This window comes from Macaca fascicularis, chromosome 7 (genome assembly GCF_037993035.2).
Source record: "Macaca fascicularis isolate 582-1 chromosome 7, T2T-MFA8v1.1".
NCBI classification, from domain to species: Eukaryota; Metazoa; Chordata; class Mammalia; order Primates; family Cercopithecidae; genus Macaca; species Macaca fascicularis.
In genome coordinates this window covers 19,041,781-19,063,059 of record NC_088381.1, presented here as the reverse complement: position 1 = coordinate 19,063,059, position 21,279 = coordinate 19,041,781, and the positions used below count along the sequence as shown (strand labels likewise).

The following is a 21,279-nucleotide window of genomic DNA, read 5'->3' as shown; positions in this document are numbered from 1 at the left end:
GAAAATGTTCCACTGTTAAGAATCCAACATATGTTTGTGCTTTGGGAGTTGCAGGGTGTGTGGGTTTATTATTATGGATGTTTATTTTTAACAGTTAAGTTCTGCCTACTTTGTACAACATTCCTTAATATTTTGGAAAGTCAGTATTGCTTTCTAGCTGTGTCTTTTAAGAGTGAGGGGTTTTGATAGATAGTTTGAGCATTAGACAAATTCTCTGCATTTTAGAAGTAAGGATAAAATCAGGAATTTTATTTTAAAATACCTTTTAGGGATTATACTAAAGTCCCTAGTTGAAAGATGTCCCTGGTACTGCAGTATTCAGTTTAGCAGTCTGTGAGTTTTTAGATAGAAAAGTAGGCTAAGGTATTTTCCGTAGTTTTAGAAAGTTTTAAGGCAAAAATATTTTCTTTTTTTTTTTTTTTTTTGAGACCAAGTCTCACTCTGTTACCCAGGTTGGAGTGCAGTGGAGTGATCTCGGCTCACTGCAGCCTCCACCTCCCAGGTTCAAGCGGTTCTTCTGCCTCAGCCTCCTGAGTAGCTGGGATTACAGGTGTGCGCCACCGTGCCCGGCTGATTTTTGTATTTTAAGTAGAGGTGGGGTTTCACCGTATTGGCCAAGCTGGTCTCGAACTCCTGACCTCGTGATCCACCCACTTCAGCCTCCCAAAGTGCTGGGATTACAGGCTTCAGCCACTGCGCCCGGCCGACAAAAAGATTTTCTAACTGGAAAATTGAGTTGATTGGAATGTTTATAGTGTACAGGAGATATTGTAGATTTGTTATAGTCCTCAGACTTCTCATGCTGCCCATTGTGATAGATTTATATAATTAACTTCTTTGTGTGTTGCTTTGAGAAACAGCTTGTTATTAATGTTCAGTTGGAATGAGCTACCATCAATTTAATTGCCTGAGAGAAAAGTATCAGTATCCCTGGTAAACTGGAGAAAGTTGAGGATTATTCTTTTTTCTTTTTTCTTTTTTCTTTTTGAGATGGAGTCTCACTCTGTTGCTCATGCTGGAGTGCAGTGGCACGATCTCAGCTCACTACAACCTCCGCCTCCCGGGTTCAAGTGATTCTCGTGCCTCACCCTCCTGAGTAGCTGGGATTACAGGTGCCACCACCACACCCGGCTAATTTTTGTATTTTTAGTAGAGATGGGGTTTTACCAGGTTGGTCAGGCTGGTCTCGAACTCCTGACCTCATGATCCACCCGTCTTGGCCTCCCCAAGTGCTGGGACTACAGGCGTGAGCCACCAAGCCTGGCCTTTTTTTTTTTTTTCTTGAATGAATGTTCAGGTGATCTGTAACAGTAACTGTCTTCTAGTAAATGAAGTGCCCAGTTTTGAGGGTCTCTTCTGGTTGATTGATGTAAATTCTGCCTATATCTAGTTAGGTATTTGTGAGGGAAAGATGGAACAGAGGTGCATATGTGTGTATGTATTTCTGTCTGGACAAAGACGGCATGTCTTTTTGGGTTGTTGGGTTTTTTTTAATAGATTGGCATAGGAAGTGCAAAAATATAACTAGTCTAAATCCAAGACACATGATACAGAGTTAAGCCAATTTGGATTGTTGAATGGATACTGCTGTCTTGTAACTATGGCGTTCAGATGTTTCTCATAAATGACTGCATAGTCAGCTGACCCAGTCAAGGGATTTCCAGAAGCTAAAAAGCAGTTAAATTATTGATCTGCTGCAGCTCTGGACACTGATTCAAGACTTTGGCTTCTGAAGACTGGCTAAGTGAGATTTGCCATGAAGTATGTAAAGTAAAAAAACAAAACAAAGCAAAAAAGTCTGCCTAGTTTAACTAAAAACCTGGTTTTGCATCTCTCTGAACTGTAGCATTTTCTGAAACTTGAGAAAATACATTTGCTTGGCACAGCTGTTAACGTCCTACAACTGAAATGCTTTCCATTCCCTTTAAAATAAGCCCTTCTGAAGCAGAATGTAGATCACATGTATCATCCAGACCAAAAAAGTTTGCCTGGACTACTCCTGGGTCCGGAATCCTCACATTCCAGGCAGAGCTCCAGCTGTTCCGATTTAGTTACCCACTTGGGATTGGCTGCGCCACGTACTCTTGTTTCCACCCCTTAACTTTCACTGGAAGAAAGCTCTAGACTGAAGATTAAATGTAAGTGCTGTCACCAGGCCTTCTGAGTGCAGCTGGCACCATGGGTGTGCTCCAGAGCAACTTCTGCTTGCTCCGAGCCCCCTGCCCTGCCTCCCCTTTCACCATGTTTCCTCTGACAAGATTTTAAGTACAGCAATTCAAGAAGATTTCTCCTCCTAAACGACATTTATCTGAAGTGTATTGCCTCTTGATTGCTGGAAAAGAATCTTAAACTCATTTCAAAAGTAACTTATAAACAAACTTATTAAAAGTGATGAAAGGAGCATTGAAATTAATTAGCACTAATTTTTCACTGTGCCAAAGTGTGCAGTGTCCTTCAGAGGAAACGATAGTAGATCTGGTGAGTGTGCCATGCCAGTGGGGAGAATTGAATGTCCCTCATCTCCCTCTTTCCCTAGGGACATTAGTCATGAGTGCCGAGTGTGCGGGGTCACAGAAGTGGGTCTTTCTGCATATGCAAAGCACATTTCTGGCCAGTTGCACAAAGATAACGTTGATGCCCAGGAAAGAGAAGATGATGGAAAAGGAGAGGAAGAGGAAGAAGATTATTTTGACAAGGAACTCGTTCAGTTAATAAAACAAAGGAAAGAACAAAGTCGGTAAGTAATTGATTTTTTAAAAAGCCTATCTATAACAGAACACAGCAGAGAATACATTTTATATCTTTGTACTGTTCAGCCCATAGCCTTTAAACTTAGGTATAAAGTTTAGCTGGAGGTTGTTGTCTTATTAATCAAAGGGCAGTGAAATGCTTTCTTGAACTACTGTAATATCTTCTTAAAAAAGCAAACTCAGTATTGTTCCTACGTAAGCTGTAGCCACATATCTGAAATTTTTGCCATGTTGGTAACTATGTTGAGAATGGTTTTATTGGTATCCAAATCTTTTTTTTTTTTTTTTTTTTTTTTTTTAAAGATGGAGTCTCACTCTGTCACCCACCCAGGCTGGACTGTAGTGGTGTGATCTTGGTTCACTGTAACCTCTGCCTCCTGGGTTCAAGCAATTCTCCTGCCTCAGCCTCCTGAGTAGCTGGGATTACAGATGCCCGCCACCACACCTGGCGAATTTTTTTTGTATTTTTAGTAGAGACGGGGTTTCACCCCATTAGCCAAGCTGGTCTCAAACTCCTGACCTCAAGCAATCTGCCTGCCTCAGCCTCCCAAAGTGCTGGGATTATAGGCGTGAGCCACCATACCTGGCCAGTATCCAAATCTTTTGAATACCAATAAGTTGTTATTTGGCGTTTAAATTTTCTAGTGGAAAGGTGTTAGAATATAAGCTTCATTGTATAAATTATATAGTACATAGTATAGTCTTATTACCAAAATAACATTTCTTAGGAAAATGTTTTTTGACTGGTGTGAATTAACGTGGTGCTTCTGCCAGATGTGATTTATCTTTTTGTCTTTGAATCCCCAGTGACTACCACAGTGCTTTATTGAGTAAATTTTTTTGATAGTGTCAAGATCATTTAAGCAATATAAATTTTCTAATTTGTACTGCTTAATTTCATACCTACATTTTTACATTCAGATATTGGGCATTTACGTTTTTACCTTACTGTTTTCTGGTCTAAAGAGTTTAATTATAAAATTTGTTAAAAAGAATTTAATTAATGAGGTAGAAATTTTCAGATGTGAGGGGAAGAGAGAGAAGCACTTATGAGGTGGGATAATTTTTTAAGTCCCAGAATATGAAGAGAATCATTTCAGATTCTAAAATAAAAATTTAAAGATTATTCTTGAATACTAGTTATACCTGGTCTGTACCTCCTTTTTAGTTAGAGGCTTGACTATAAAAAGGAAGTTGTTTTTACTCTGTGTGTTTAAAATTTTTTTGCCGGGAGGCACCGTGGCTCAGGCCTGTTGTCCTGGTGCACGAGGAGATGAGGCCAGGGCTACAAGACCAGCCTGGGCAACATAGGAAGCCCTTATCTATGTAACCAAAAAAAAAAGAAAATTTAAATTAAAAAAAAAAGTTTTTTGAACAAGTCCTTGAAGGAGACTTTCTTAGTCTTAAAATATCAATAAAGGGTAAGCATCCGTAATCCAAAATCTGAAAATGCACCAAAATCCAAAACTTCTGAGTGCCAACATGAGGCCACCAGTGGAAAATTCCACACCTCATTTCATTTTACAAAATTATTTAAAATATTACCTAAAATTATCTTCAGACTGTGTATAAAAGGTATATATGAAACATAAATGAATTTTATGTTTAGACTTGGGTCGCATTCCCATAATATCCCATTATGTATATGCAAAAATATTCCAAAATCCAAAGCAATTTGAAATGCAAAACATTTCTGGTCCCAAGCATTTCACATGAGGGACACTCAAACAACATGGTTCTTAAATCATTTAGTAGTTTAGTCCTTCAAATGACATTTTCATTACTTTTAATATCGTTGCAGTTTACTTTCTCCTACTTTAGGCAGTTGAAGCCTCTGGGAGACTAACTTCTATTTTGTTCTTACATACTAGTGCCATTTTTAGCTTTATCTGTGTAAATAATTAAACATTAAGACAGAATAGATTAGATATTCATATCATAGTTACTATTTTTTGAGTCTTTTGATATGCCTCCTTGGTGACCTATTTATAAAATAATCTACTTCTTCTTTTTTTTTTTTGGAGACAGAGTGTTGGTCTGTCACCCAGGCTTGAGTGTAGTGGCACGATGACACCTCACTGCAGCCTCAACTTCCTGAGGCTCCAACAGTCCTCCCACCTCAGCTTCCCAAGAAGCTGGGGCTACAGGCATGCATTGCCACCATGCCTGGCTAATTTTTCTTTTAATTTTCATTTTTGGTAGAGATGGGGTTTAGGCATGTTGCCCAGGCTGGCCTCGAACTTCTGGGCTCAAGTGATCCACCCGCCTTGGCCTCCCAAAGTGCTGAGATTACAGACATGAGCCACCACACCTGGCCAAAATCATCTACTTCTTCAGGAGTGTTGTTTTTCTTTTTTCCTTCATGATTTTTAACTTAGATTATTCTTTCTGGTCTGTGGGTTTAGCTGAATGCTCCTATCTTCTGAATCTAGCCAATTCATGAGATCTAGGAATTCTACTTCGTGAGTTATTTATCCCCCAATTCTCCCATTTCTGATCATATCAGTATAGCTGTGTCAGTGGTCTCCTTGGATGTCAAAAGTTTTTACATAGAATCAAAACATAAAGGCAGTTTGGTTAATGATTATAAAAAAAATTCTGCTACTGTATATAATAATACTTGTTACTTTCTAAACAGTCTCCTGTTTAGAAATGATTGTAATTTATATAACATTAGTGGATGTTTGAATTTCTAGATAGACTTTTAAATTCCATCTTGTGAAAAAGGAAGAAGTTCCAATTTGTGTCCAAAATATCATAGACATTAAAACCCTTTAAAGCCAATTTAAGTCAGTACTGAGTTTAAGATTTTTAAGTCAAGGTCAGAGGAAGGAACTTAGATGTAGAAACTTTGTTTTGAGATGTTGATTCTATGAAGGCCTATGGTTAGGAGTATAGACTCTGGCTGGAGTCAGACTGCCAAGGTTTAAATCTCTGCTCTGCTACTTTCTGGCTGTCTTATTCTAGTCAAGTTATATAACCTCTCTACTGCTCAATTTCTCATCTGAAAAGTAGGAATAATAAGAATACTTGCCATGCCTGTAATCCCAGTGTTTTGGGAGGCTGAGGCAGGCAGATCATGAGGTCAGGAGTTCAAGATCAGCCTGGCCAACATGGTGCAACCCTGCCTCTACTAAAAATATAAAAATCAGCCAGGCATGGTGGCGGGCACCTGTAATCCCAGCTACTCAGGAGGCTGAGGCAGGAGAATCACTTGAACTCGAGAGGTGGAGGTTGCAGTGAGCTAAGATCATGCCATTGCACTCCAGCCTAGGTGACAAAGCAAGACTCCATCTCAAAAAAAAAAAAAAGAATACTTGCCTCAGGATTATAAAAACTAAAAGAGATAATCCATATATAAGGTGCTTGGCATTAAATGCCTGATACTTAGGTACTCAGTAAATTTTAACTAGCAGTACTCAGTATTTTGAGCACTTAGCACATGATAAGCACCATGGCCATGCACACCATAGGCAGTTTGTAGAAGAAAATAGTATTTACACCTACTGCTGTGATGCTTACTGAAGTTTATTCATGTTTCTGTAGACTCCTCATCTAACATGAATACATGACACAGCTGTAGTTTCTTTATAAAAACCTCTAGCTCATGAAGCTCTTATAGCACATCTTATGGTTACTACTTGTTTGGTATATGCTATTTTCCTCCTGTTTATGACCTTATTATCTCAGCTAGGTGCTAAGCCCTTCACAAACCGGAACTGTACATAAAAGTCTTCTTATACCACTAATGGCTATTGAATGGGTACTGGTCAAAGTGTTTATTAATAAAAATAACCATGCAAAGTATAATCTTATTTAAAATAGGTTAAGAAATGGGAGTTTTTCAGAAAGAACCTACAACTGGAAAAATCATGGTATTAAGGGCAGCTGAATATAAAATTGTATTAAATATGATAACTAGGCCAGGCGCGGTGGCTCATGCCTGTACGCCTGTAATCCCAGCACTTTGGGAGGCTGCGGTGGGTGAATTACCTGAGGTCAGGAGTTTGAGACCAGCCTGGCCAACATGATGAAACACCGTGTCTACCAAAAATACAAAAATTAGCCGGGCATGGTGGCGCATGCCTGTAATCCCAGCTACTTGGGAGGCTGAGGCAGGAGAATTGCTTGAGCCTCAGAGACAAAGATTGCAGTGAGCTGAGATTGTGCCACTGCACTCCAGCCTGGCCAACAGAGCAAGACTCTGTCTCAAAAAGAAAAAAAAAAAAGATAACTATAGCTGTAAAATATAATTGTTCTTATTCCAAAAAAACTGCATAATATAAAAATAATAATTAGATGATAGGGACAAAATTTCAGAACATGCCAAGAAAAACAGGACCAAGAAAGGGAGGAGAATATAAATGTGTCAAATTTTTGTTTGCTTGTTTTTTTGAGATAGTCTCGCTCTGTTGCCCAGGCTGGAGTGCAATGGTGCGATCTCAGCTCACTGCAACCTCCGCCTCCTGGGTTCAAGTGATTATCATTCCTCAGCCTCCTGAGTAGCTGGGGTTACAGGTGTGCGGCACTACGCATGGCTAATTTTTGTATTTTTAGTAGAGATGGGGTTTCTCCATATTGGCCATGTTGGTCTTGAACTCCTGACCTCAAGTGATCTGCCTGCCTCGGCCTCCCAAAGTGGCTGGAATTATAGATGTGAGCCACCACACCTGGCCAAATGTGCCAAATTTTTAATATTTCTGGGTGATAGAGGAGATAGTTGTAATTATTTGAAATTTAAATAATTTAAAATGTTTAATTCTTAAGTTAATAAGTTGAGGAATATAAGTTTAAATATATCATTTAAAGATATGAAAACAACCACTATTAGATATTAAACTAGACTCGGTTACATATTCTAAGTAACGGGAGGAAAGTACAAGGGAAGTTTGGAGGGTTATGCCTTTCAAGGTAGCATAGGAATTCCTTTAAATTACTAATGAAAAACTGTTTTTCTTCCAGACAAGATGAACCTTCCAATAGCAACCAAGAAATAAACTCTGATGACAGACGACCCCAATGGAGACGAGAAGACCGAATTCCTTACCAAGACAGAGAGAGTTACAGTCAGCCTGCATGGCATCATCGTGGACCTCCACAGCGGGATTGGAAATGGGAAAAAGATGGCTTTAATAATACTAGGAAAAACAGCTTTCCACATTCTTTGAGGAATGGTGGTGGGCCAAGAGGACGTTCCGGGTGGCATAAGGGTGTTGCAGGAGGCTCCTCAACTTGGTTTCACAACCATAATAATTCTGGAGGTGGTTGGCTTTCAAATAGCGGAACGGTAGATTGGAATCATAATGGCACAGGAAGGAATTCCAGTTGGCTTTCTGAAGGAACAGGTGGCTTTTCCAGTTGGCATATGAACAACAGTAACGGAAACTGGAAATCCAGTGTACGTAGTACAAATAATTGGAATTACAGTGGCCCTGGAGACAAATTTCAACCAGGCAGAAACAGAAATTCTAACTGTCCAATGGAAGACATGACTATGCTATGGAACAAGAAATCTAGTAAGTCAAACAAATACAGTCAGGACAGATATAATTGGCAGCGGCAAGAAAATGACAAACTTGGTACAGTTGCCACATATAGAGGTCCTTCTGAAGGATTTACAAGTGATACATTTCCTTCAGAAGGCTTACTCGACTTCAATTTTGAGCAGCCGGAAAGCCAAACCACTAAACAAACAGACACTGCTACTTCCAAAGTTAGTGGAAAGAATGGCAGTGCGGCAAGGGAAAAGCCTCGTCGCTGGACGCCTTACCCTTCCCAGAAGACTCTGGATTTACAGTCAGGATTGAAAGACGTCACTGGTAACAAGTCAGAAATGATGGAGAAACCTCTCTTTGATTTTAGCTTGATAACTACAGGAATACAGGAGCCCCAAACTGATGAAACACATAATTCCCCAACACAGAAAACACAAAAAGAAATGCATACTGGATCTCTTAATCACAAGGCCTCTTCTGATCCTGCTGCTTCCTTCGAGGTGGTGAGACAGTGCTCCATTACAGAAAAACCTGAACAAGAGCATACCCCAAATAAAATGCCGTCATTGAAATCCCCACTCCTTCCATGTCCAGCCACTAAATCATTTCCTCAAAAACAAGATCCAAAGAATACCTCAGAAAACACCAAAACAAATTTTTTTTCCCCTGGAGAACACTCAGATCCCTCGAACAAGCCCTCTGTGGAAGATAACCATGGTCCTTACATATCCAAACTGCGTAGTTCATGTTCTCATGTTTTAAAAGGGAGTAAAAGTACATTTGGCTCTCAAAAGCAATCTGGTGACAATTTAAATGATACGTTACGAAAGGCCAAAGAGGTGCTACAGTGTCATGAGTCATTGCAAAATCCACTTCTTAGCACTTCTAAAAGGACCAGGAACTATGCAAAAGCAAGTAGAAATGTAGAAGAATCTGAAAAAGGGTCTTTGAAAATTGAGTTTCAAGTGCACGCACTAGAAGATGAAAGTGATGGGGAGACATCTGACACGGAAAAGCAGGGAACAAAAATTGGAACCCTAGGTTCTGCAACTACAGAATTGTTATCCGGCAGCACTCGTACTGCTGATGAGAAAGAGGACGATGACCGAATCCTGAAGACTTCTAGAGAAGTATCCACTTCCCCATGTAATCCCACAGTTCACCAGAAAGAATCTGAATTACAAATGACATCTGCAGCCAGTCCACACCCTGGCTTATTGCTAGACTTGAAAACCTCTCTAGAAGATGCACAGGTTGATGACTCTATTAAATCTCATGTATCTTATGAAACAGAAGGCTTTGAGAGTACTAGCTTGGATGCAGAGCTTCAAAAAAGTGACATCAGTCAGCCCTCGGGCCCTCTCCTGCCTGAACTAAGTAAGCTTGGCTTTCCTGCCTCACTTCAGAGGGATCTAACCCGGCACATTAGTTTGAAGAGCAAAACTGGAGTGCACCTTCCTGAGCCAAACCTCAATAGTGCCCGCCGCATTCGCAATATTAGCGGTCACCGAAAGAGTGAGACAGAGAAGGAGTCTGGGCTCAAGCCAACCCTACGGCAGATTCTAAATGCATCTCGGAGAAATGTCAACTGGGAACAGGTCATTCAGCAAGTAACCAAGAAAAAGCAAGAGCTGGGCAAAGGCTTACCCAGGTGTGTGCTGCTTTTCGGTGTCTTTCTTTTTTTTTTCCCCCTCGCTCTCTTTTAAAGTAACCCTTTGACCCTGATCAAGAGAATTCTACGTGTTTCATTTAATTAAATGTTTGCCAACAATATCTGTTGTAGATGTCTTGATTTAATATCAAATAGTGACTGATACTCTATGACAGATGGAATAAAGTATTTCCTAGCAGAGAGTGCAGGTTAAAATGGAAGCACACCTACTTGAGAAACAAGATGGTGACGTAAGAAAAAAGTCATCACTTATATAGGGGTAAAATCCATCACTTTATGGGGGTAGAAAACGACAGTATAAAAATGTAGAGCTATAGATCTGTGTCTTTGTCTAGATCTTAATTTTGGAATGCGTGCTGTAACTTTTAAATAGAACTGTTCTCATTACCTTTTACTTGGAACCCACGAATAGTTAGCTTTTCTGTATGTACTCTGGGCATTGTATTTATTACTACAACATGCTTTCTCTTGAGCACTTGTGTAATATTTTGGCTCTTCATCTTATGTTGAGGTACTAGACTTTTCTGAATGGTAAAACAGTGTTCAACATAGGTTTGCTACTTGAAAGTCATAACTGCTGCACGATGATACAGTCTGCAGGCTTCAGGGGCATTTCTGTACTTGTTGAAATAATGGATTTATTTTCCCCCACTTTCTTTTTCCCACACCCTGTGAGTAGCACTTGAAATTATCAGTATATAGCACCCGTAAATGCTCAATAAAAGGGTTTTTTTTTCTTTTGGTTTGGTTTGTTTGCTTTTAAAAATTACATGCTGTATGTATTATTATAGATTTAGAGCTCCATATGAAATAAAACTCAATTTTTACTCCCTCAAATATATTATTGTAGCTGTATACAAACCTCTAATCTGGTACTTGTCACAACATAATATATTTATATCTGTATCACTTACTAGACTGTGAGCTCCTTGAAGACAAGAACTACCTTACTTTTTATAACCTCAGTGCTTGAGAGAAGCTGGCACATTAAAAAATAATGCCTCTCCCAACAACCATATCCAATTTATGTTTTCATTTTTTCTTTCTTCCTTAAGGTTTGGCATAGAAATGGTACCGCTTGTTCAAAATGAACAAGAAGCCTTAGATTTGGACGGGGAACCTGATCTGTCCAGTCTAGAAGGATTCCAGTGGGAAGGCGTTTCCATTTCCTCATCCCCTGGCTTGGCAAGAAAGCGAAGCCTTTCTGAGAGCAGCGTGATCATGGACAGAGCTCCTTCTGTGTATAGCTTCTTCAGTGAGGAAGGTACAGGCAAAGAAAATGAGCCCCAGCAGATGGTTTCACCTAGTAACTCACTGAGGGCTGGACAGAGTCAGAACGCAACCATGCACCTCAAACAAGAAGTGACACCTCTGGCTGCCTCCCTCCGAACAGGTGAAAGGGCTGAAAATGTTGCTACCCGAAGGCGACATAGTGCACAATTACCTTCTGACGATATAATACCTTTGATGCATTCGGCAAAAGACTTGAACAGCCAGGAGAGGTCTATGCCACCTTCAGAGAGTCAGAATTCCCAAGAGAGTAACGGAGAAGGAAACTCTCTGTCATCAAATGCATCCTCAGCCCTTGCGATCTCCAGTTTAGCGGATGCAGCCACAGATAGTAGCTGTACCTCTGGTGCTGAACAAAATGATGGCCAAAGTATTAGGAAGAAACGAAGAGCCACTGGAGTGAGTATAATTCCCTCTGCTTTTTGGAGAACATCGCATGTGGCAAGTTGGTTGCTTATTAAAAAAGCTTCAACTGTTTTTCTTGGGTGTCTGGGATTGTGATTCTCTCAACTTCTAGAAGAATTGTGAGGTTCTTACTTTCATCCTACTGGTTTCTTACACTGAGTAATTCTGCTAAATTAAATGTAATCTAATATGAATGTACAGTACCAGGAAAATATGAAGTCATATCTAAAACCAGTGTCCAAGCCAATGATTCTTTGTGTCACCTGACCAAGGATCAGTCACGTCTTCAACTGTAACTCAATCTGTTTTCATAGATGCATTCTGCACTGCTGCTGAAGAAAGGCATTCTACTGTTGTAGAGCGTGGGTGATTGCTGGATTCAGGAGTGCTAGGCTTAACACCAAGATGGTTTTAATACTATTAGAGTGCGTATATATGAACAGAGTATAGAAATATTTTTAGTCTGTGTAACTCTGTCCTTCGTCCTTCAGTTACCCAGCCTGGCCTTTAAGAATCTTTTATTTCACTGATAGCACTTCTGCTCTTCTGGCAATTCTGCTGGTAATACTGCTTAACCCTCTCAGTATCCCTTTCTGGAAAGAAAGAGGTGCTGGTAGTGAGATAGTCTGGGATCTGGCGATGTGAAAAAAAATGGGTTCTTCTCTTCATTATTTGTTTATTTTATAATATTTTAAAATTTATATTAGAGACGAGGTCTCACAATGTAGTCCAGACTGTTCTGGAACTCCTGGACTCAAGCAGTCCTCCTGCCTCAGCCTCCCAAGTGTTGGGAACTACAAGCATGTATCACTGTGCTGGGCTTCTCTCATTTACTACTGAGGTGATAAACATAGTAGTTAAGGTAATGAATTCTAGGCTTGCTTCAAATTGCAATTCTGCTCCTTTGAGCTAGATGCTATATGTAGTGGATGTTATTGGATGACTTAAAATACACTTCAAGCTGAGGAACTGTCCTATCACAAAGAGCTTGTTTCGTGGACTGTTAAGCTTTTTGTTGTAAAGGTTTTCTTGCTGAAATTTAAAGTAGAAACTATGCCAAGTTATAAATATATATATTTATATATATAACTGGCTTTGTCAATACTTCTACTTGTGCCTTACTACACCAAGATAGAATGCTTTGTCTGACCTCCATGGGCTTTCCTACCTCTAGGATGCTAGAAGGCACTTCACCCTGGATTCTTTTTTTTTCTTTCTTTCTTTTTGAATCAGATATGTTTATCCAACTAAAATTTGAGTTTGTACTATGTGCGTGAGACTCCTATGATCATGTTAGAGATGGTAGCAATAGTGAAGAACAGCGTACGGCTATCTTGGAATTGATTCCTTTTGCTCCTCTTGGATAATGGCTTTTACACATTGGATTTTATGCAGTTTTCTTTATCGCTCCAGGATGGATCTTCTCCTGAACTCCCAAGTCTTGAGAGAAAAAATAAAAGAAGGAAAATTAAAGGAAAAAAAGGTATGGTGCAGAATATTTTGGGAGAAAGAAGTTGGTGTTTTTTGTTTCGTTTTTTGGGTTTTTTTGGTAACCTCCCAACTCTTGGGCTCAAGCAATCCTCTTCTCTCAGCCTCCCGAGTAGGTAGGACTACTGGTGTGTGATAACACACTAATTCTTTTTATTTTTTTGTAGAGACAGGGTCTAGCTATATTGCCCAGGCTGGACTCAAACTCTTGGGCTCCAGTGATCCTCTCACCTTGGCCTCCCAAAGTGTTGGGATTATAGGTGTAAGCCACTGTGTCCAGCCCCAAGAGGTTCTTGTAACAGTTCAGTGTTTGTACAACTTGACACAGAGCATAGCTTGTCATTTATCAAACACTGATTGTCCATTGACTTTTTTTTGGACATTTTTGTTGCCTTGCTTAAGAGGAAAGAAATGTTTGATTTCCTAATACATCCAGTTACAGCTGTAGAAGAAATATATGATGTCACATAGACTTGTAAGCCAAGGTTAGTATATCACTGGGACAATATAAAGCCAGAAAGTTTCCTTAAGCCTTTTCAGTGGGATAAAACATGTTGGCCCTCTTGGTCATGTGTAGCCATTTCTCTCACTTTCTGTTTTTGAGGCATCTTGGTTGCTTCCCCCCTGCCCTACCTCTACACTCCCTTCCTTGGTTGTTTTTCTAAAGTGAATTATGGAAAGAAGTTATTAACATTGCTCCCTCATTGATATATTTCTGTGATTCCTGCTTTTCCTTGACTCTAACCCAGTTCTAGTATAAGGGCTAGTCCCGGAAGTGATTGGATGAGGCTTGAGTGAGTGGATGTGATGGATAAGGGAGGAGTCAAGGACAACCCACATTTCTGGCTGGACCAACCAGATGGATCATATGTAGAGCTGGAAAGCTCCATGAGAGGAGCAGATTGAGAATAGAGAATGAATTCCCTCAGGGATTCTTTGACTTAAAGGACCTTTGAGATAACCTAGCCAGAAATATCATAGTCAGTAGTTGGATATGTGGGTGTGGAGCTTAAGGGAGAGGTCCTGGCATATTCAGTAGCAAACAGACAAACCCAATGATGGTAAATACATACACAGAACATTTTATTCAAAGTAAGTTAAGTGTACTATTTCACAGCTGTATTTTCTTCAGGAAGTCTTCTCTAATAAAAACAATTTTTAAGTCAACTGACAGACTAAATATGGATTGGAAAGAGAGTGCAAGCAGTCTAGGTCCAGAGTCCAATCTAAGCAAAAGTCCTTTGTGAAGACAGTGGTAGATAAAGGAAGAATGGGAAACGAGACCTAGAACAGATGGTTTGCATGGGACAGATTTCACCTAGAAAGGCAGTGGTGGAAGGTGGTGATCAGATGAGACAGAATGATGTGGTGGACCCTGGAGCTTATGAGACTCCTCCATCTTAGCAGGTGTCACTTTTGGTTCCTAGCTTTGAATCAAATATCATTGTGCTTGACTAAATGTTTTGTGAATTTCCAGTGACCTATTGAGGAGAACATAAAGGCTTATTCCGGATAATGGGAATAGTTCAATCTTGTGAGGAGCTGTGTGATGAGGCGGAAATCTAGTATTAACCTGAACCTTATGGTTTCTTTTGGCAGAACGTTCTCAGGTTGACCAGCTGCTGAATATTTCTTTAAGGGAGGAAGAACTTAGTAAGTCATTGCAGTGCATGGATAACAATCTTCTGCAAGCCCGTGCAGCCCTTCAGACAGCTTATGTGGAAGTTCAGAGGCTACTTATGCTCAAGCAGCAGGTAACGGCATGTGGAGGATTTAATAAAAATGGATCATCTCTGAAATCATGTTTTGTCCTGCCAAACCCACAGCCGGAGTCACTCCAAAAGCAGTGGCAGGGGAGTTTCCACAAGGGAAGTGCCCAGACTGTGCCTAATGGGGGACAGTTAGGATTCCAAAGAAAGAAGCACGAAATGCTGGGGTGATGAGTCCAAAGCATTTATTAGCAGAGCTGACTTACAGAGTAGGCTGCAGCAGTCCCGACAAGGGACAGCAAGGAAGGAGTGTTCTCCCTAGGTACATCCACAGCCAGCGGGCGGGATGTGGAGTTTATATGAGGGTTGAAGGAATTCGGCTCCAGGCCAGGGCCAATTTCTTTCAGTGTTTCGGGCAACAACCTAGATACTTTTATCAGTGCCTGGGATTCTTCAAGGCCCCAGGTGGGGTTCAAGCCTGCTGGGGAAAACCTGCAGCTGGCTGGGTCACAGAGCAGTCAAAACACTGATTTTTGGTCAGGATATAGAAGAAAAGTGGGGAGACCTAGAGGACCCTACAAGTTGGATTTCAAAATGCTTAATAAAATACTTTATTTTTAGATAACTATGGAGATGAGTGCACTGAGGACCCATAGAATACAGATTCTACAGGGATTACAAGGTATTCAGAGAGCATCTGATGGATAGCTTGTTACTTTTTTGTTCTGTTTTTTTTGTTTGTTTGTTCGTTTTTGGTTTTTTAGACAGCGTCTTGCTCTATCCCCTAGGCTGGAGTGCAGTGATGCAATCTCTGCTCACTGCAACCTCTGCCTCCCAGGTTCAAGTGATTCTCGTGCCTCAGCAGTTGATTAGCTGGAATTACAGGTGCCCACCCCACCCCCAGCTAATTTTTGTATTTTTAGTAGAGACAGGGTTTCACCATGTTGGCCAGACTGGTCTCAAATTCCTGACCTCAGGTGATCTGCCTGCCTCAGCCTCCCAAAGTGCTGGGATTACAGGCGTGAGCCACTGCACCAGGCCTTTTTGTTCTCTTTGAGGGAAATGAAAAGTAGTCATGAAAAGATCATGTTATTTCTCTCCTGTCTCCTTGGTTTCATCCTTTTTTGTTTCTTTGAGACAGGGCCTTGCTCTGTCACTCAGGCTGGAGCGCAGTGGCATGATCACGGCTCATTGCAGCCTCGACCTCCTGGGCTCTAGTGATCTTCCCACCTCACTCCCCCCAGTAGCTGGGACTACAGATGTGTGTCACCATGCCTGGTTATTAAAATTTTTAACTTTTAATTTTATAAAGTTATAATTTAAAATCGTTAAAATTTAAAGGTTATAAAAATTATAAAAAGTTATATAAAATTATAAAAAGTTATAAAAATTTTAAAAATGTTTTTATAGAGATGGGATCTCCCAGTGTTTCCCAGGATAGTCCCAAACTCCTGGGCTCAAGCAATCCTCCTAACTTGACCTCCCAAATGGTTAGGATTACAGGCCTGAGCCACCACGCCTGGCCAGTTTCATCCTTCTATAGAAAGGTCTGTAGATGGTGCATCCCAAAAATGTTTAGCAACAGACAATATGTTTTGGAAAAAGTTTTGATTAGGAATCAAGAGGCCTGGATTCAAATCTTCGCTTTTCCATTAGTAACCTATATAACTTTGGATAAGTCATTTAAGATTTGAAAAATTGGAATGTAGCCAGGCACAGTGGCTCATGCCTGTAATCCCAGCACTTTGGGAATCTGAGGCAGGTGGATTCCTTGAGCCCAGGAGTTTGAGACCAGCCCAAGCAACATGGTGAAACCCTGTCTCTAGAAATAAATACAAAAATTATTAATTATTAATAATTAATAATTCCAGCCTGACCAACATGGTGAAACCCCATCCCTACTAAAAATACAAAAATTAGCTGGGCATGGTGGCGTGCGCCGGTAATCCCAGCTACTCAGGACGCTGAGGCAGGAGAATCGCTCGAACTTGGGAGGCAGAGGTTGCAGTGAGCCGAGATTGCGCCACTGCACTCCAGCCTGGGTGACAGAGTGAGACTCTGTCTCGAAAAAATAATAACAATAATAACTGGGCATAGTGGCATGTGCCTATAATCCCAGCTGCTTGGGAGGCTGAGGCAGGAGGATTGCTTGAGTCCATGCACTGCAGCCTGGGTGACAAAGCGAGACCCTATCGAAAAAAAAAGAATGTTGATGCCTATTCTGTCTGTATCCTTGGTGGTTGTAGAGATTATATTCTCTATATTTCAGAGAATTATGACAGACTATACTAATATACTTACTAACTTAAAATTCTTTTCTAATGTTTAAATATACAAATTAGCTCAGAAACAAATGACTTTTCAGATAACATTTTTGCATTTCTGTGTATGTCTGTTTCCCATTCTAGAAACATACGAACCTTCTGAGCACCCAGACCAGGTTCCCTGTAGCCTCACACGAGAACGAAGGAACAGTAGATCTCAAACATCTGTTGATGCCGCACTGCTGCCCACTCCCTTTTTTCCACTTTTTCTGGAGCCTCCATCTTCCCATGTGTCTCCATCACCCACCGGAGCCTCTCTTCAAATAACCACATCTCCTACTTTCCAAACCCATGGCAGTGTCCCTGCTCCAGACTCATCCGTTCAGATTAAACAAGAGCCCATGTCTCCTGAACAAGATGAGACTGTGAATGCTGTGCCACCAAGCTCTGCCTGCAATGTGTCCAACGAACTACTGGAAGCTAATAGTATGTAAGCTTTTCTTTGGGTTAAGGGCATCCCAGTAGTGGGACTGGGGCATTTTTATATGAGTAATATAAGCCATACTTGCTCATTAAAACTAAAATGAGCAAATACAACTAATTTTTCACTGAAATTCTCTTCATATATACAGGAAGATTCTTTTAAAGTATTTTAGAGAATGTAATTTAAATATCAGTCATTTTCTATCATTTCCTATAATCTAGGGTTAGAGTTGACTTTGTATTAATACCCACAAGGTTCCATTTATTAGGATAAGTATAAAATTTGTTTTGTGTGAAATAAATGAGGTTGAAGTTAATTCAACCAATTTTCTAAATAAGGTCTATCCTCTGAATTTCTTTGCACTTAACTGTCTATATAATCTCAAATACAAACCAGGATTAATATAAGCTCGAGAGGCAGGTGGCCATGATGGGGTTTGGAATCATCTACTAAGAAGTTTGTGTTGAGAAATAGCCAGGGTTTTCACTCTTTTCAAAAAATAACACTTACCTGGTTATCATTTGAGAATATATCTAAGCTATGTAAAATCCTGTTAGAAGTTTGCATTACCACAGTGGTGCTGTATTTGAAAATTAAGTCCAACAAACTGGCATCGTGTGGTTTCCTAAGCAAAAGCAAAAAGTCTAAAAAATTACTCTAGATTTTACTACCAGTACTGTGTTGCAATATTAATCTAGATGTTAGTATCAAATGTATAGCTTATTTGTTTATTGAGACAGAGTCTCACTCTGTCCCTCAGGCTGGAGTGCGGTGGCACAATCACAGCTCACCACAGGCTTGACCTCCTGGGCTCAGATGATGCTCCCACCTCAGCCTCCGGAGTAGCTAGGACTACAGACGCCTGCCACCATGCCCGGCTCGTTTTTGTATTTTTTTTTTTTTTTTTTTTTTTGTAGAGATGGGGAATCACCATGTTACCCAGGCTGGTCTTGATCTCCTGGGCTCAAGTGATCCACCCACCTTGGCCTCCCAAAGTGCTTGGATTATGGATGTGAGCCACTGTGCCTGGCTTAGCATATATATATATATATATATATATATATATATATATATATATATATATATATATATATATATATATATATATATATATATATATATAAAAGCAACTTTTTTTTTTTTTTTAAGGCAGAATTTCGCTTTTTGTTGTCCAGGCTGGTGTTCAGTGGCGTGCTCTTGGCTCACTGCAACGTCTACCTCCCAGGTTCAAGTGATTGTCTTGTCTCAGGCTCCTGAATAGCTGGGATTTCAGGTGCCCACCATCATGCCCAGCTAATTTATGTATTTTTAATAGAGACAGGGTTTCACCATGTTGGCCAAGCTGGTCTTGAACTCCTGACCTTGAGTGATCCGCCCTCCTCAGCCTCCCAAAATGCTGGGATTACAGACGTAAGCCACCGTGCCCAGTCCCTAGCATATTTTTAAAAATTATTTAAAATTTTTGTGGGTACATAATAGGTGTATATATTTATGGATTACATGAAATATTTTGGTACTGTTTTTCATATTACATATTATTTCAGTCTTTCTTAAATCATGTTTTTGTGTTTACATGTACAACTTATACAAAGGAGCAATCATATATAACCTGACTTTTTCCATTTAATGTATTATGATTTTTCTGTCGTAAAAATAATTTATCTAAAATATTTTATATTACAAGTTGCATAATATTTGAATAGTTGCATAATTTGAATATACAATAATTTAAGTGGTGAATCTTTTTTGAATATTTAGTTTTCTGACTTCATATTCTGTATAACACTGCGTTGTATATGTCTTTGAGTACGTCTGTGATTATTTCATCACTTTTAACTCCTAGACATGAAGTAATTAAGTCAAAGGAAATTGACATTTCTAAGTCAGCAAATTTTTTAACTACTAGGGTGTAGCTAAATTGGATGGGTGGGGATAATGAAAACTTCAGAGAAATAAAAGTAAAAGGACTTCAGCTAAGTAGACATATAAGTGTCTGCTAAGAATAAAACACAGTGTTAAATGTGTGGACATTTAAAACAAGAAAAAAGATTAATAGAAACAATCCCTCCCCACAAGGAGCTTTTGTAGGGAATAAGACACACAGTGTCTGTGACATTCACGCAAGGCAGAGGGTAGTAAGTGCTGTCATAGGAGTGTATGTAGGTGATGGGAAACTGAGGGGTGAGATACCAGCTGAAACACTCATGGTTTTGTGAACATCTCATTGAAATATTTGGTAGAGTTTCAGTCAGTGATAAATTGCAGCAAACACAAAAAAGGATGCAATAATTGTTTTCCTCTCAATTCAGGAGAGATCAGTGACAGTTGTCCAGTTTATCCAGTCATCACTGCTAGATTGTCCTTATCAGAGTCAACAGAAAGTTTCCATGAGCCTAGCCAAGAACTGAAGTTTTCTGTGGAGCAAAGAAATACCAGAAACAGAGAGAACTCTCCCTCTTCCCAATCAGCTGGTCTTTCTAGCATAAATAAAGAGGGGGAAGAGCCAACCAGAGGCAATAGTGGGTCTGAAGCCTATACTAGTTCTTTTCTAAGATTGTCTTTTGCTTCAGAAACCCCTTTGGAAAAGGAACCCCACTCTCCAGCTGACCAGCCTGAACAACAGGCAGAATCCACTTTGACATCAGCTGAGACTAGGGGAAGCAAGAAAAAGAAGAAACTTCGGAAGAAGAAAAGTCTACGGGCTGCCCATGTTCCTGAGAATAGTGACACTGAACAGGATGTTTTGACTGTTAAACCCGTAAGGAAAGTAAAAGCTGGAAAGTTAATTAAAGGGGGGAAAGTAACAACCTCCACTTGGGAAGACAGCAGGACTGGTCGGGAGCAAGGGAGTGTCAGAGATGAGCCAGATAGTGACTCGTCTCTGGAAGTCCTAGAAATTCCTAATCCTCAGTTAGAAGTAGTAGCCATTGATTCTTCAGAATCAGGAGAAGAGAAACCAGACAGCCCATCTAAAAAGGATATTTGGAACTCTACAGAGCAAAACCTGCTAGAAACTTCTCGTTCTGGGTGTGATGAAGTTAGCTCGACCAGTGAAATTGGCACTCGCTATAAAGACGGCATCCCTGTAAGGTAAGAGTATTGTATTGGTCCAGTCAGAAGAACTTTCACCAACTTTATTTTTTTTAATAGAATTTTAAATTATGAATCAGAATTTATTTAAAAATCAAAATTTACGTGAATGCAGCAGGGATTGTGGACATGGAAAAATTAAAGCTCGGCAGTAGAGATTTTCTGCTTTCTCTTTTGACTGTGTTATAAATATTCACTCTGCTTTTATTTCCCTTCCTTTAGAAATTTCAGATGGAAAAACTAATTTCTTATATCATTGCTACTTTGCCCATTGTTTAGAAAAATCCTTTGAGTCAGGAAATTTTTACTTTTGCTACCCGCCCTGTTCACACAGATGCTGAGAACACTTTTGCTATTATTTTGTAGTGTGGCAGAAACTCAGACTGTGATCTCTTCCATAAAAGGATCAAAGAATTCTTCAGGTATTTGCTGTTCAGTTTTATTTAAATTAACCACAGAATTAAAAGCGTTGTAAATATTAAAGCCAGAATTTAAACCTACTTAAATATATTTATAGAATAAGAGAATGGGGACAGGTTTATCACCAAGAGGATTGCCTTGATCAACAGTTCTGCTATTCTTAAAACCTCAAATTCTGGTCTTTCAGATTCTTATTTTCATCTGTCTTATTG

At 39.8% G+C, this 21,279-nt stretch overlaps 1 protein-coding gene across 27 annotated transcripts in view; it reads left to right on the top strand.

The window, feature by feature from the left end:
• ZNF106 (zinc finger protein 106) overlaps positions 1 to 21,279 on the top strand; it is an 81,969-nt gene that overhangs the window by 36,196 nt on the left and 24,494 nt on the right. For 5 of the 27 annotated variants that reach the window (XM_073995596.1, XM_045397196.2, XM_045397193.2 and 2 more), the window contains 9 exons: positions 2,537 to 2,737; positions 7,713 to 9,896; positions 10,973 to 11,606; positions 13,026 to 13,095; positions 14,700 to 14,854; positions 15,431 to 15,491; positions 17,218 to 17,559; positions 19,867 to 20,647; positions 21,014 to 21,069. In XM_073995596.1, the coding sequence (XP_073851697.1) occupies positions 8,116 to 9,896; positions 10,973 to 11,606; positions 13,026 to 13,095; positions 14,700 to 14,854; positions 15,431 to 15,491; positions 17,218 to 17,559; positions 19,867 to 20,647; positions 21,014 to 21,069 (3,880 nt within the window). In that variant the 5' untranslated portion in view covers positions 2,537 to 2,737; positions 7,713 to 8,115. Of the gene's footprint in view, positions 1 to 2,162; positions 2,479 to 2,536; positions 2,738 to 7,712; positions 9,897 to 10,972; positions 11,607 to 13,007; positions 13,096 to 14,699; positions 14,855 to 15,430; positions 15,492 to 17,217; positions 17,560 to 19,866; positions 20,648 to 21,013; positions 21,070 to 21,279 lie in introns of those variants that run through there. The other 22 variants (XM_073995595.1, XM_073995594.1, XM_073995593.1 and 19 more) reach the window with 11 other exon arrangements.